Source organism: Vombatus ursinus, unplaced genomic scaffold, assembly GCF_900497805.2.
Source record: "Vombatus ursinus unplaced genomic scaffold, bare-nosed wombat genome assembly UNPS02014942.1, whole genome shotgun sequence".
NCBI lineage: Eukaryota > Metazoa > Chordata > Mammalia > Diprotodontia > Vombatidae > Vombatus > Vombatus ursinus.
In genome coordinates this window covers 2,522,316-2,537,103 of record NW_020954720.1, presented here as the reverse complement: position 1 = coordinate 2,537,103, position 14,788 = coordinate 2,522,316, and the positions used below count along the sequence as shown (strand labels likewise).

Below are 14,788 nucleotides of genomic sequence, written 5' to 3'. Positions count from 1 at the left end.
TATACACCATCCTTTTCTTAATGCAAACCAAGTAATATTACTGCTTATCTTTCTTAATATGTGGTGGGTAGACAGTGTAGTGGAAAGGTTGGTGTTTTGGAATCAGAATATTTTACTTCAAATCCTTGCTCTGCCATTTGTTACATGATTTTGAGCAAGCTATTTAACCTCTTTGAGCCTATTTCCTCATTTGTACTCATCTGGAAAATGCAAGGTTATACTTATCAACCTTTAAGTTCTCTTTCAGTTCTAAATCCAGAACTATGACCCTGTGAGCATGGTACCTGGGGTGTGATAGCTGCTTTGTTCCGGAAACTGTGCCTTTTCATGAATGCAAACTAGGCTAACATTAGGCACAGAAGTCTTTAGTGATGCCTCTGCTATCTTATATTTATAAAAATGTTCTTTGAAAGTCAAGTATAGAACATACATTTATTACTCTTAAATTCATTCCCATTTAAGTCATTCTTTTGTTATAAAGCCATAGCTTTCTGAGATTTTTTAAATGAATGAATGAAAAAGCATTTATTGCATCAGTAATTACTGTATACAGAGGGAATTGTGGGAATTGAATGAACCACAGACTCCATCTTGTGATTCAATTGTAGATCTAACTCAGTTCCCTTTCTATTCAATTATAGGTCTAGTCCAATTTTTGTCTTTTGAGAAAACTTTATTCAGTTATGGGAAACATGAAAAAATTTTATTGCACTGTTTGAACCTAGCCCAGTATGTCTGGGAAGCTAGATCACCTCTACTTGTTGACCTTTAACTAAAGACCTAGGTTATGCTGACCAGAAACCCAGTCAGATTTGACAATTGATGCTAGGAGTTTTCTCCCAATTATAGATCTCAAGCAACCTATATGTCTTATTTGAAAACTAGGCCCTGTACTGGTCAGTTATTGTTTCCATGTTCCTTTGATTGAATATAGACATTAGCAAGGAGTGGGATATCTCAGGAAATTCCACTTGTTTGTTCTTTTTTTGCCCAACTCAGAAAGCTTCTAATCTTTCCTCCAATTAGAAATCCTGGTTAATTGTTAATTGTTAATTGTTTTCTTTTTAATAACTGGTTTTATTTGATTTATTTGATTAATTGTTTTTAATGCATGTTTCTGCCTATATTCAGGGTCCAGTGCCAAAGCTGAGGAGGCCTATTCCTGATTTATTATACATTGACATGCATTGCTTAATAAATCAGTGTGCTTGGAAGCTTGAACCTTTGTTTCCTCAGTCATTTCATCTTTCACTTGCCACAGTCTCAAGCACTGTTCTAAGCAATGGAGATACATAAACAATTAATCCCTTACTCAAGGTGAGAGACAACATATATGGAGGGGTGAGGACCAGGGAAAGGTATTTTGGTTTGGAAAATAAGGATTGTGAGTGTGGAGTCATATGGCAGTACTGATTTGATTATGATTTTAGAATTGGAAACTGAGGAAGAGGGAAGAGGTCTGGAGGTTATGTGTGTGGTGACAAGGCAATTGGTGGTAAGATGGCCAGATAAAGTGAAGCTTGTTTGGAGCCAGCCTAGATACAGTGGGTTATATGAGGCTCTTACCACTCACCACACTGAGATTACAGGGTGTGAGTTCCTAAGCTGAAAGAGTTGAGTCCTCTAGGTCATGATTTATGATTCATGTGGTGAGGCAGCTTTCAAAAAGATTTTCATCTAATATATTACTAATTCCTTCAAGAGTCATGTCATCTTCAAATTTGAAAGGTAGCCATTTATGCCTTCATACAAATGATAAAATGATAAAAATGTTGAACAGCACAGGACCAAGGACAACTATCTGGAATTCTTTTTCAGTTTGATACCACTAATCTAGCTCAGATCCCTCCATCTTCTCCACAAGTTACAGTATTTCAACAAAGAGATTAAGTGATTTTTGGTAAATGTTGGGGATGGGACTTGAAATCAGATTTGGTTCTAAGTTCAATATTCTACTTATATATCAAAGAAACAAGGAGTGGGTAAACCACAACACCCTATAATACTACTAGCCCAAACATAGTGCAGTTAAAATCTATGGGTTGATACAATGGGTAACCCTAGTGACAAAATGTATGGAATAGATAACCATAAATAAGCGGGAACTATTTGCTACTTTCTATAGTTCTTACTTGGAGGTTAATGGGCTGGCATTATTCCTCTGGGCTGTATTGAGAGACACAGCGTCCCACCTACCCAGCCTCCAAAATGTTCATCACTGTCAGCTGAAGCAATGTAGATGGGTTTTGCTTCTGACCTGACCAGTGGGTAAACGGAGACACAATAGTAGGTGTGAAGCCACTGAACTGGGAATGTGTCCAATGATATAACTTATATAACCTCAGAACCCATTTATATCCTACAGTCTTTAGGATACTACAGACAATATCCACTAATGTTCATTTCTCAGATTGGTTTTCCTGTTTCAGAATTCTCTTTGGCCTTACATACTGGTATGCTCATTAATCAAATAATGATACCTCAGATTTTTTTCCCATGTGGATCTACTAGTCTTAGCCTTGAACATGCCTAATCTGGTTCTTGTAATTGTTCTAGTCAATGTCTGGGTCCAAGATCAGTAGGCCAAGGTCTAGGTGCCCCAGCAGTACTAAAATTCGAAACAAGCCAATGATCAGAAAATAAGAAAATCATTATAAGGTCTATGAAGCCATTGGCTTTACATAGTAAAGAACAATATGAGAGTTTGGAAACCAGGAAGTCAGCAAAGTAATCAAATTATCATGTTTTTGTTGGAGGGAGAAGGAGTGGAGAGTAGAGGAAAGGTAAGGCTCTGTAAGGGCAGGCAGTTCAAGGCCATAGTACTAAAGAGCAGAAACCCTAAAGTGAATCTGACTGATCAAGTCAATTCAATAAGGTCTTACTAAGTGCCTACTATGTTTTAGGCACTGTGCTGGATGCTGAGAATACAAGATAAAAATGTTCCTGCCCTCAAGAAGCTTAAATCTTGGGGAGAAACAACATGCATATAGGTAAAAACAAAATGTATACAGATAAACATGAAATATTTTGGGGTGTGTAAAGCAGCGGTGGAAAACATTAACAATGGATTCAATAAGAATAGTCTCCTGTAGAAGAAGCACTTAGGCTTTGAAAGGAGAAAGTGATTCCAAAAGGAAGAGGTGATGAGGGAGAGACTTCTAAACACAGGGTACACACAGCTTGTGTAAATAGAAGTGGGAGATCGAATGTTGTATGTGAGGTATATCAAGTTGGATTGCTTGACTAGAATGTAGAGTATTTGACAGGGAATGAAGCAAAACCAACCTGGAAAGGTACAAGTAAGATTGTGGAAGGATTTAAATATCAAAAAGAAGAGTTTGTATTTTATCCTAGAGACAATATTTACTGAATCTTCTTGAGAAGAGGAATAATGTGGTCAGATCTATGCTTTAAGAAAATCAATTTGACAATTTAATGAGGATGGCGGCTGTATGAATGAAGAAAAGATAGTGGATGCAAGTTATGTTGTATAATCAACAAGGCTGGATAAGGGGAGTGAAATAGAATGAGGAGTTGAGGATGACTTTGAGATTGTGAACTTGAGCAACTGGAAGTATTATCCTCTGCAGGAATAGAGATGTTAGAAAGTGGTGATTTTAGGGAAAAGAAAATGAGTTTAATTTTGTACATACTTAGTTTGAGATGTTTAAGGAAAGGCTGGGGGAAGATGTCCAGTTTGCAATTGGTGGTGGGTAGATGGAGTCCAGAAGAAAGATTAGAGATAGGTATGTAGATTTGAGAATCATCTGCACAGAGATAATAATTTGATCAATAGGAGCTGATAAGATGAGAGAGAGAGAAAGAGAGATTTCCACTGGGGTGCTGAGAATTTTTTTTTAAAAGGGGGTGGTAGGCCAAATAAATTTGGGAGCCTCTGACTTAGAGCTTGGTCAGAAATAGAAGACATCAAAGTCATCTGCTGCATCCCAGGCCATCGACTTTTGTCTTGCCACTGGACTTTCTTGACTTTGGAAAAGAGTGAGGCTAATGATTTTTTGCAGTTCTGCCTTAATTAAATCCAATTCACACACTAGTCAAGACATCACCTGTGTTGTCATTATACTCTTGAAAATGAAGGACAAACAACAACAGTAACCATGGGTCCCAACTTTGGACTCAAGCAAGTACTGAATGGGAAGTCCCAGTAGGAAGAACTACCCACTGAATAAACTTTAAAAGGAGAAAAAAATTCTTCTCTCAATCTCTTCTTCCTCTCATTAGAATGTGTACCCATATGTTAAAAACAAAGAATGATAGATTATAACTTCACTTGAAGAAATAAAATCTAAATGAGTCTCTATATATCTATCATCTATATAATTTTTGCTCATAATAGAGAATTAAGCATTAATATGAGTATAGATAGCTGTTTCTATAAACAATGCTTAGCACATAGTAAGTAAATGCTTGATAAATGCTTTTTCATTCATTGTCATTAATTCATTGGGCAAAAAACAGGGAAGGTAATAGAAGACAGTAAAGACTGAAATGCAGAAAATGTGTACCTTTAAAGAGTTCTTCAATTAAAAAAATTCACAAAGGAAAGACTGATGAGGGTAATCTTAAAAATAGTTTTAGTTAATGAGGCTATTTTGAAGTTTAAGTCTGAAGGGACTGCTTTATAGACACATAATATAATGGAGAGAGTACTTCCTGTAGTAAGACAAACACTTATTTTTATACTGCAGCTTAAAAATGATAATTGGATTTTGTTTTCTTTTTCTATCTACCTTCAAGTTTGGTTTACAGAAAATTGAAGTTAAGGAAATTTGTGTTAGTTAAAGAAGTTTTTAGGCAAACATTGTCTGTTAGTCCTCCAGAATTTTCCAGATAAACATGTAAAACCATATATTACAAATACAGTTATTACTTATGATCACACATTAATCAACAATTATGAAGAATTCATTCCATTTTAAAGTATAGTAGATAACAAATTCAATTAGAAATTTAGAACTAGTATTAGAATTTGGGGCATCTGCCTTCTTTAATGATTCCATTTTTTTGCCATGATATCAGTGGAGGTCACACTGAGGCATTAGTGCCTCTAATGCATCTTAGGTAGTGAAAATTTCAATAGGATTCGCATACTTGGGAAGGCTATAGATATTGTTTCTGTACATGGAAAACTACCTGTTGAACAGCTGAATACAGAAGGGTTGGTTCTAGAGACAGTGGCATGAGATAGATTGCTTTTCATTTCATATTTCTCTGAATGGAAATATGGTTTTTCTGGATGGAATCTATTGAAGAGTAAGGATGGCCCTAGTTGTTGGGTGAAAATAACTGAGAATAACTCTCTTTTGAGTAGCATGAAGAAATTATTTGTCTCATTAGTAGGGAAGGAATCTGGAATTTAGGAAAATTAATTTGAAGCTTTGTGACAGATTGCTATCACATTAGAGTTGTTTTCTCTACAAATTCTATGAGTAGTGATGAGAAAGAACAAAATTAAAAAAGGAAAATTTCAAACAGGTGTTTTCCCTCTTCTGTCTGAAAATATGCCTTCCTGCTAACATTCTGGCATGTTGGGATCTTTGGGTGAGCAAAATGTAAGTATGAGCCTTGAGAAGGAAGTGTGAAATAAAATTAATTATCCAAGTTATATATATACATATATATATATATAGACATTCTATAGACATTCTAGTCAGTTGTTTGGGTCTGCTCTATACACATCAAAATGCCTTTGCACTGTGGAGAATACTGAAGTATGGTCCTTACCCTCAAGGAATTTCCAATCTCAAGAGGAAACATGATTAAAATATATATTTTGATTAGTGAACAATATGGTAAATGTTAAATTTCCTTGTGTTGAATAAGTCACTTCCCCATTCTGGGCTTGTTTCCTCACTGAAAAGGGTGTTGGACTAGATATTTTTCATTAATTTTGTTTCAATTAACAAACATTTTTGTCTCTTTCCCACATTCTTTCCTCTCCCTGTTCCCTACTGAAAAGAAAAAGAAAACCCTTGTGACAAATATGCAGTTAAGGAAAATGCATTTCCTTATTGACCATGTCCCAACATATATGTCTCATTTTACATCATGACTATATCACCCTGTCCGGAGTCAGCTTCCTGGAATTGTACGTGGTTGGTTATTGTATTGATCAGTCTATATGATTTTTAAGGTGCCTTTCAGTTCTAAGTTCTGTTTCTAAGTTTGAGTTAAAAGATAAAAAACATGCTATAGAACAATGCTCCCACACAACTCCCACTCCTTCCTCTAGGAAGCATAATGTGTGACAGTTATGAAGAACAACGAGCTATGTGTTGTGTTAATTAATACCAAGACATACTGTACTGTTAACCAAGCACACCTTATTTTTATTTGATAGAAACCCACTCGTTGTCTGCCTATATGTTGTCTCTTGATAACATAAAGCTTATGAATTTACTGCACAAAGGAGTCATAGATTTTGATGTTGGAAGGGGCCTTAAAAAGATATTTAACCCAGGTCTTTTAATTTACAAATGAAGAAGCCGAGGCTAAGAAAAGTTTAAAGTACCTTCCCTCAGTCACATAGGTAGCCTGTCGAAGTCAGAGATTTGAAATGGGATATAAGATTCCTGACTAAATCTAGCCCTCTATCCATCTTACTGGTATGTGTAACCACTAAGTATTCTTAATCTCCTGTTTCTGTAATAAATAACAGCTAACATTTATATAATCACTTTAAGATATATAGAGCATTTTACATACATGATTTCATTTTTTCCTTACAAAAACCTTGTGAGGGAAAAGCTATTATTATTCCCACTTTACAAATGAGAAAACAGAGGCAGTCAAGGTTAAGTATCTCTTTTTACCAACCAAATTTTCATTTGTCAAATATTCAGGTTTATTTGTAAACATCCTTGCTGAAAAAGTAGCCCTATCTCACTAGCCTCTCCACGAAGTTTTTGGGAAACTCCTTGTATTCTTGCATTTTTTTTTTGGACGAATCGATTAATCGGCAAGCATATATATCTTATCCACTATGTCCCAAGCATTGTACTAGACAGATAGCAGGGGATAAAAGGACAACAATGAAAGAGCCCTTGCTCTCAAGGAACTTCATTCCGTCCTACTCTTACATATTAAAGTGTATACAAAAGAACATACAGTGCTTTAAGATTTGCAGAGTTCTTTTTACATATACCCAAAGGGTATATATACCCCAAAGGGTCTTGAATTGCACCAAGACTTTTGGGACACCCTGAATCAACTCATTCGATCCTCACAACAACCCTACGAGGTACAGGTGTTATTATGATCTATTTTAGATGGGTTAAGTGATTTGACCACCATCAGATCATACAGCTGACTATTGTCTGACTCCCAAGTTTAGCACTCTATCCACTACTCTACTTTTTTTTAATTAAAAAAAAAATCGGGGGGGGCAGGGAAATCGGGTGAGACCTGAGGTAGATGTGACAAGAGAGCTGAACTCTGAAGGAAACTAGGGATGAGTGAATAGGACCTAAAGGATCCTAAAGCTGGGTGACTGTGGGATCTGGCTTGTCTCGTGTGTGTGTGTGTGTGTGTGTGTGTGTGTGTGTGTGTGTGTGTGTGAACACGGAAGGAACCCGTCAAGTCTAGCCATGGCTGGTAATAAGTTCCATTCTCGCGGCCACAGCCCACGCCACGGAGAAGCCACCACCAAGGCAGCTCCTCCTCCTCTAGGTCCTTCTCCCACTCTTACCCAGCAAGACTCTAACCTCCATCTGGAAACTAAGGGGCTCTTAAAAAAAAAAAAAAGAAAAAGAAAAAAAAAAAGAGTCACTAAGCATGCGCATGTTCCCCCCTTTCCCCCCCCCCCGCCCCCAGCGGCGCATGCTCAGTAGCTCAGGCAGATTCCAGATGAGGACGGCAGCGCCTCGTCCTGACCACGGACAGCGCGGAGGTCTCGCTGGGGCAGGAAGTGAGTCTGCTCAGTGAGAAGGCGGCGGCGGCCGAAGCGTCTGAGAGCCCCGGGGTCTCGGACCCTCCTGCCCCCTGGCAGCCCTTTCTAGTCCAGGAGGTTCCTGCAGACGGGCAGGGATGGATCTTCACAAGCCGATGGCTACTCGCCGCTACCAAGTGGTGAGTGAAGCCGACCCTCTGTCACCTCCGGGGCGAGCTCTCGCCTCGGGAGCTGTCCCCCCCAAGCAGGGCCGCGCAGCTGGAGGAGGCGCTGCCCGTCCTCGCCGCGGGGAGCCCGTGCTGGGCTCGGGGCTCGCCCGGGGAGCTCGCGCTCGCGCGCTCTCTCGCCCCCCCCCTCCGCCCCCAAGCCCGCCCCCACCCCCTCCCCCGCCTTGAAATCAGTTTTCGTTTCTCCGGCTCCTTCCCTGCCTGCCCAAGACTTGGGTGACTCCGGCTCTTGGGGCTCCCTGCGGATGGACTTCCTCCTGGAAAGGCGTTCTGCATTCGGGGAACTCCAGGGAGGACTGGGTGGGGGCGGGCAGGTACGTGGGCAGCGGAAGCTGGGTGGGGGGGTAGTGGAATTTAGTAAACATCTGGGTTGAGCTTTTGACTTCTGTTTTGGAGCATTTTCTCCCCTTCGGAGTTGTCCGGCACCGATTCTGACTCTGCCTTAACCAGATTGTGGACTTTGGAGTTAGAAAGACCCGGATTCGGAATCCGGCCATTCATTGACACTTGCCAGCTGTGCGATCGTGGGCACAGGTCCTCAGTGTCTCTGAGCCTCATTTCCCTTATCTGTAAAATGGACCAGTTATAGTCTCCTTCCACTTTAGAAGAGAGGTTATGAGGTCTCAAATGAGAGAAATGTATTTTACTTTAAGTAAACTTTAAAAGAACTATATAAAGACCTATTTTATTTTTAGACTGGACCTGAGATTATTCATTTGGGAGAGGTAGCTCCCACTACCTGTACAGATTAGCAATGTATCTAATCTACAATTTATAGTCTGGAGCAGCAGTTCTCAAACTTCTAGGTCTCAGGACGTCTTTAAATTTTTAAAAATTTCCTCCCCAAGGAGCTTTTGTTCATATGAATTATATATATGTGTGTGTGTGTATTTATCTCATTATAAATGGAAACATTTTAGTATTGTTATGAAAATAGTTTTTATTTAGAGGACTCCCTAGGGTGTCCGGACCACTTGTCTAGAATGACTGATGTAGACTTCTAGTTAAGATTCAGGGAAGTAAATCTCTTCCTCCCCTCAATAACTTTCTTTTTCTTCTCCCTTTCCTTTCACTTTTCCTTTCTGCCTTTCTTTTCCCCTTCCCTTCCTTTCTTCTCTCTTCCCTTCATATTCTTCTGTTTTATACATTGATTTTGTCTTGTGTTGGACATTCTGTAGTGGAGCTATTCCCATCATAGAACCTACTTAAGGGTTGACTTGGACTGATAGTTTTTACTTCTAAATTTAATAACGAACTCAATGTGTTCCATAAACTTTCGAGAGGTTAAAAAGCATTTGGATGGAGGTGGGGCTAGGAGAAGCTGAAATTCCATTACATGTTCTATTGGTTTCTCTTTTGATGCTACAGTAAAGTGAATTGTTGCACTATTCTTAAATCTTTAAAAACCTAGATATGTTTAACATCGTTTATGGGCCTCAAATTTCACCTTTCATATCTACTTGCTCTGCTTCTCTAAGGATTACCCATCTTGTTTCCTTCACCCTTTTAAGGTGTTAGGGCATTGAATCTTCAAGTATGTCTGAATGCTCAAAAAATCGTAAGAATTCATGTTGTAATTGTTTTAATTGTTTTGTGTAAAAGTACACCAAAAAACTTACATGACACTTAAGTTTTCAATAATTTTAAAAATTCTTTTTAATAGTCCAAAAGACCTTCCAAAATTTTTATTGCTACTTGTTTTTGGAGGGCCTTTCTGTTTTGTTACTGAACTTCATCAATTTTAGTATTATACTGTTAAAAATTTTACTCATTTTACAGAAGTTAGCAAAAATACTCTTAAACAGAAAAATAGTTTCCTCCTATTTTTTTCTTTTCAAATTCTTATCTGTCAATCTTAGGAGAGAGGTTGATCTGCTTCAGAGGAGGGACTCATATACTAAAGAAATTAGAGATCTTTTGAAGCATTGAATTAAATAAAGGTAGCAGTAAATAAAGATTCCCCTACTTAGGTGCTTTTTTCATCATCGTCCTTTATAGACTGTCATATAAACAACCTTCATATGCAGGATATAATTCAAAACAAGTTAAATCACTAACAGTGATTACCATCTAAGAACAATTTCTCATAACCCCCATGACTAGTTAATTTCATTTTATTTTTAAGTTCCTGAAACCAAAATACTGATAGCAGATTGTGTACTTTATTTCTGGATTAAGCCTCTTCCCCCTCCCCCATTCTTTTGGAAATATGTGGAAATCATTGTGCTTTATAGTGTCTTTATAATGTTCCCCCCCCAACTGAAAAATTCTCCTATATTTCTCTGCCAAAATGTAGAGACTTTCTTGGTGTTATATTATTAGATACTACTTTTGAAGGTACATGGTTTTCCATGTACTTTCCATGTTTCCTTTCTTTTCGTAATGTTCTACAGTCTGACTTCCCACTTCATTTCACTGAAACTGCTATCCAAATTTACCAGTGATTTCTTAATTGCCAAATATAATGGATTTTTCTCAGTCCTTATCCTCATTAACCTCTCTGCAGCCTGTGAAGCTGTCAATCACCCTCTTCTTCTTATACTCTTTTCTCTCTAGGTTTTCATGACACTGTTTTTTCCTAGTTCTTTTACTACCTTTTAAACTACCCCTCAGTTTCATTTGCTGGATCTTCTGCTAACCATGGATGTTGTCTTGAGTCCTCTACTTTTTCTAATCTGTGTTATTTCCCTTGGTGATCTTATCAGTTCTAGTAGATTCCTTATCATTCCTATGCTGAGGATTCTCAGATCTGTTTATTCAACTGTAAACCTCTTCCTTAACCTAGGGACTCAGATCTCAGCTAGTTGTTAGACATCTTAAATTGGGTGTCCCATAGACATCTTAAAACTCAGTATGTCTAAAATAGAACTCATTGTCTTTCTAACCCACCCCAACCCTCAAGGTCTCCCTTCTTCTGAATTTCCTTAGCAATGTTGAGAGTACCACCATCTTTCCTGTTTTTGATATTAATATTCTTCCAGTGTTGCATTGTTCATAGCAGAAAAGGGTTTAGTAAATGTTTGCTGAATTAAGTTTCAAGCAAATTGGCAGGCAGGTAGGTCGAAGAAAACAAATACCCCCAAGTAACCCAAAGGGACTTACAGCTCATTATTCATTTAAACAAATCCTTTTGCTTTAGCTAGACTGTTCTAAGAACACCTTTTGAGGTTTTATCACCACTGAACCTTTGCTATTTCCTATGCCTGGAATACCTTCCACCATGTTTTCCTGCTTGTTCAAATCCTTTCTATCCTCCAAGACTCTCTTTAATGCTTACCTCCCCTAAGAAGATTTCCCATTTCTTTCTTTCTTTTTTTCTACAAGTATATTTTTAAAATTATTTTTTATTAATTTATTTTGATTTATCACCAATCACTTCCATAAGCTTTTGAGTTTTAAATTATTCTTCTCCTTCCTTCCCCCTCCCTCCCCAAAACATCACGCAATCTGATATGTGCTATATATATATATATATATATATACATTCCTATTAAACATATTTTCATATTAGTGATGTTGTATGGAAGAATTAGAGCCAATAGGAGGAACCACCAGAAAGAGGAAACAAAACACAACAGAAGAAAAAAAATAGCAAATATTATGCTTCTATCTGCATTCAAACTCCATAGTTCTTTTTTTGGATGTGGATAGCATTTTCCATCATGAGACCTTTAGAGATGTCTTACATCCTTGCATTGTTGAGAAGGGCTAAGTCTATCAAAGTTAGTCATCATACAACATGGCTGTTAGCGTGTACAATGTTCTCCTGGTTCTGCTCACTTCACTCAGCAGCAGTCCATACAAGTCTTTCCAGGTTTGTCTGAAGTCTGCCTGTTCATCATTTCTTATAGCATGATAGTATTCCATTACATTCATATACCACAACTTGTTCAGCCATACCCCAGTTGATAGGCATCCCCTCAATTTCCAATTCTTTGCCACCACAGAAAGAGCTGCTATAAATATTTTTGTACATGTGGGTCCTTTATCCATTTCTATGATGTCTTTGGGATGTAGCCCTCGAAGTGGTATTATTGGGTCAAAGGATATGCACAATTTTATAGCCCTTTGGGCATAGTTCCAAATTGCTCTCCAAAATGGTTGGATCACTTTACATCTCCCCCAATAATTCATTAGTGTTCCAGTTTTCTCATATCTTCTCCAACATTTAACATTTTTCTGTTTTGTCAGGTTGGCCAATCTGATAGGTGTGATGTGGTACCTCAGAGTTGTTTTGATTTGCATTTCTCTAATCAATAGTGATTTTTTCATATGACTATAGATGGCTTTAATCTCTTCATTTGAGGATGCCTGTTCCTATCCTTTGACCATTTATCAATCTTATAAATTTGACTTAATTCTCTAAATATTTTAGAAATGAGGCCCTTATCAGAGACACTGATTGTAAAAATTCTTTCCCATTTTTCTACTTCCCTCCTAATCTTGGTTGCATTGGCTTTGTTTGTGCATACTTTTCTTTTCTTAAGTCCATCCTTCATACTAGTCTTTTGCATAGATCTGGTGATATTTTTTTTCTGCTCCTAAGTACAGTGTGACTCTTGAGGCCCTCCACCCTAACTTTACTGTATTTTTTTTTCAACCTTATCTCATACCTGCCACAAACCTTAGTGTCAACTAGATTGCCCATTTTCTCCAAAAATGTTGTGAACTACTCTACTTCCCCTAGACATGTATTAGTATACAGAGTGTACTAAGTGCAGGCAAAGATACAAAGTTTAGATGACATAGCCCTTGCCTTTATAGAGTTACAGTCCAGTGATGGGGTAGGGGTGCTAAGACCTCAGCCCAGATCACTACAGTACACAATATTACATGCCCTAGATTGCTTCAGACAAGTGCTTTAAAGGATATGAAAGAATTCAGAAAAGAGAAGGAGGCCTATCCAGGCATAGAGTACATTGTGAAAAAAGGCAAAGAGGTGGAACTGGTAGGGTGGATGGAGTGTGTTTTTGGAAAAGAGAGCAAACCTGTTTGGTTAGAGCATAGAGTTCATGAAGGAATAATATAGTACAGTAATAATAGCTCATGTTTACATAGCCATTTAAGATTAAAACAATTCTTTTATTATTTCCTCCCACTACTATCTCCTTTCCCCACCACCCCCACCCCTCCAATTTATGTAATTAAATTTAACAACAACTGAACTCCAAAAAATAAAGCTGTCAGTACATAGGTGTAGAGTTTGGCAAAACAAAGGTCTACATTGGCCATGTTTGAAAATGTATGTTTCATGCTGCATTTTAAAGTGCCTTTTTGACGGGAGGTGAGTGGTGTGTGTTGTGTTCATTCTTTTGGACTCGTGGTATATCATTGTATTGATTAGAATTTTAAAGTCTTTCATGTTTGTTTTTCTCTATAGTGTTATCATTGTTATAAATTATTCTAGTTCTGCTCCTCTAAACTCTCTATTTTGTCCTTTCTAATGGCTCAATTATTTTATTATATTCATATACCACAATTTATTTAGCCATTCCCCAAAAGGAGGACAGCCTCTTCGTTTTCAGTTTTTGGCTCCCACAAAAAGAGGTGTTGTAAATATTTTTGTAACTTATAGGTCCTTTTCCTCTTTTGGTTTCTTTGGGGTATTGGCTTAGTACTGGCATGAGACATTACACAGAACAAATACAAATTAAGGATGATAGACCTCTTTTTTTTTTTTTTTTTTTTTTTTTTTTTACTGTATTAGCTAGGATACTTTAGTAACCCTTTGGGCAAAGTTCCAAATTGTTTTCCAGAGTGGCTGGACCAGGGTCAGCTAAGTGGCACAGTGAATAGTGCTCTGGCCTTGGAGTCAGGAGGACCTGAGTTCAAATCCAGACTCAGATACTTAATACTTACTAGCTGTGTGACCCCATTTAACCCAGATTGCCTCACCAAAAAGCAAAACAAAACAAAACAGAGTCGCTGGACCATTTCACAGTTATACCAACAGTGTACCAGCATACCTGTTTTGTTGAAGTCCCTCCAACATTTGTCATTTTCCTTTTTTGCCATCTTTGCCAATCTGATAGTTGTGAGGTGAAAACTCAAAGTCACTTTGACTTGCATTTCTCTAATTTGTGATTTAGTGCAGTTAAAAATGTGATTGTTGATAGTTTGAATTTCTTCCTTTGAAAACTGAATTTTCATTTTCTTTGACTGTTTATCTGTTGGGGAATGATTCTTAATTTTATGCATTTGAATCTGTTCCTTATATATCCTGAATATGAGACCTTTTAAAAAAGAAACTTGCTGCAAAATTTTTTGCTCAGTTACTTTTCTTCTCGGTTGTAACCATGTTTGATTTGTTTATGCAAAAACTTTTGGATTTCACATGATCAGAATTGTTGGGTTTATTTTTTATTCTATTAATTGTTTTTGTCATGAACTCTTCTTCTAGCCATAGATCTGAAAGGTAATTTCTTCCTTGCTCCTCTAATTTATTTATGATGTGACCTTTTATATTTAGGTCATATAACCATTTGGAGCTTATCTTGGAATATGTTTTGAGGTGTTGCTTAAACCTAATTTCTGCCAGACTGCTGTCCGGTTCTTGCCAAATAATGAGTCCTTCCCTCAGTAACTGGGGTCCTTGAGCTTATCAAACATTGTTTCTGTGTATTGTGTACCCAATCTGTTGCACTGATCGATT

At 37.6% G+C, this 14,788-nt stretch overlaps 1 protein-coding gene across 1 annotated transcript in view; it reads left to right on the top strand.

Annotated features, from left to right (window-relative positions):
• Positions 1 to 7,872: 7,872 nt before the first annotated feature.
• The window catches only part of NDFIP2 (Nedd4 family interacting protein 2), a 102,563-nt gene continuing 95,647 nt past the window's right edge, over positions 7,873 to 14,788 (top strand). Inside the window, exon 1 of the mRNA XM_027844509.1 lies at positions 7,873 to 8,088. Coding sequence (XP_027700310.1) covers positions 8,047 to 8,088 — 42 coding nt within the window. The 5' untranslated portion in view covers positions 7,873 to 8,046. The remainder of the gene's footprint in view (positions 8,089 to 14,788) is intronic.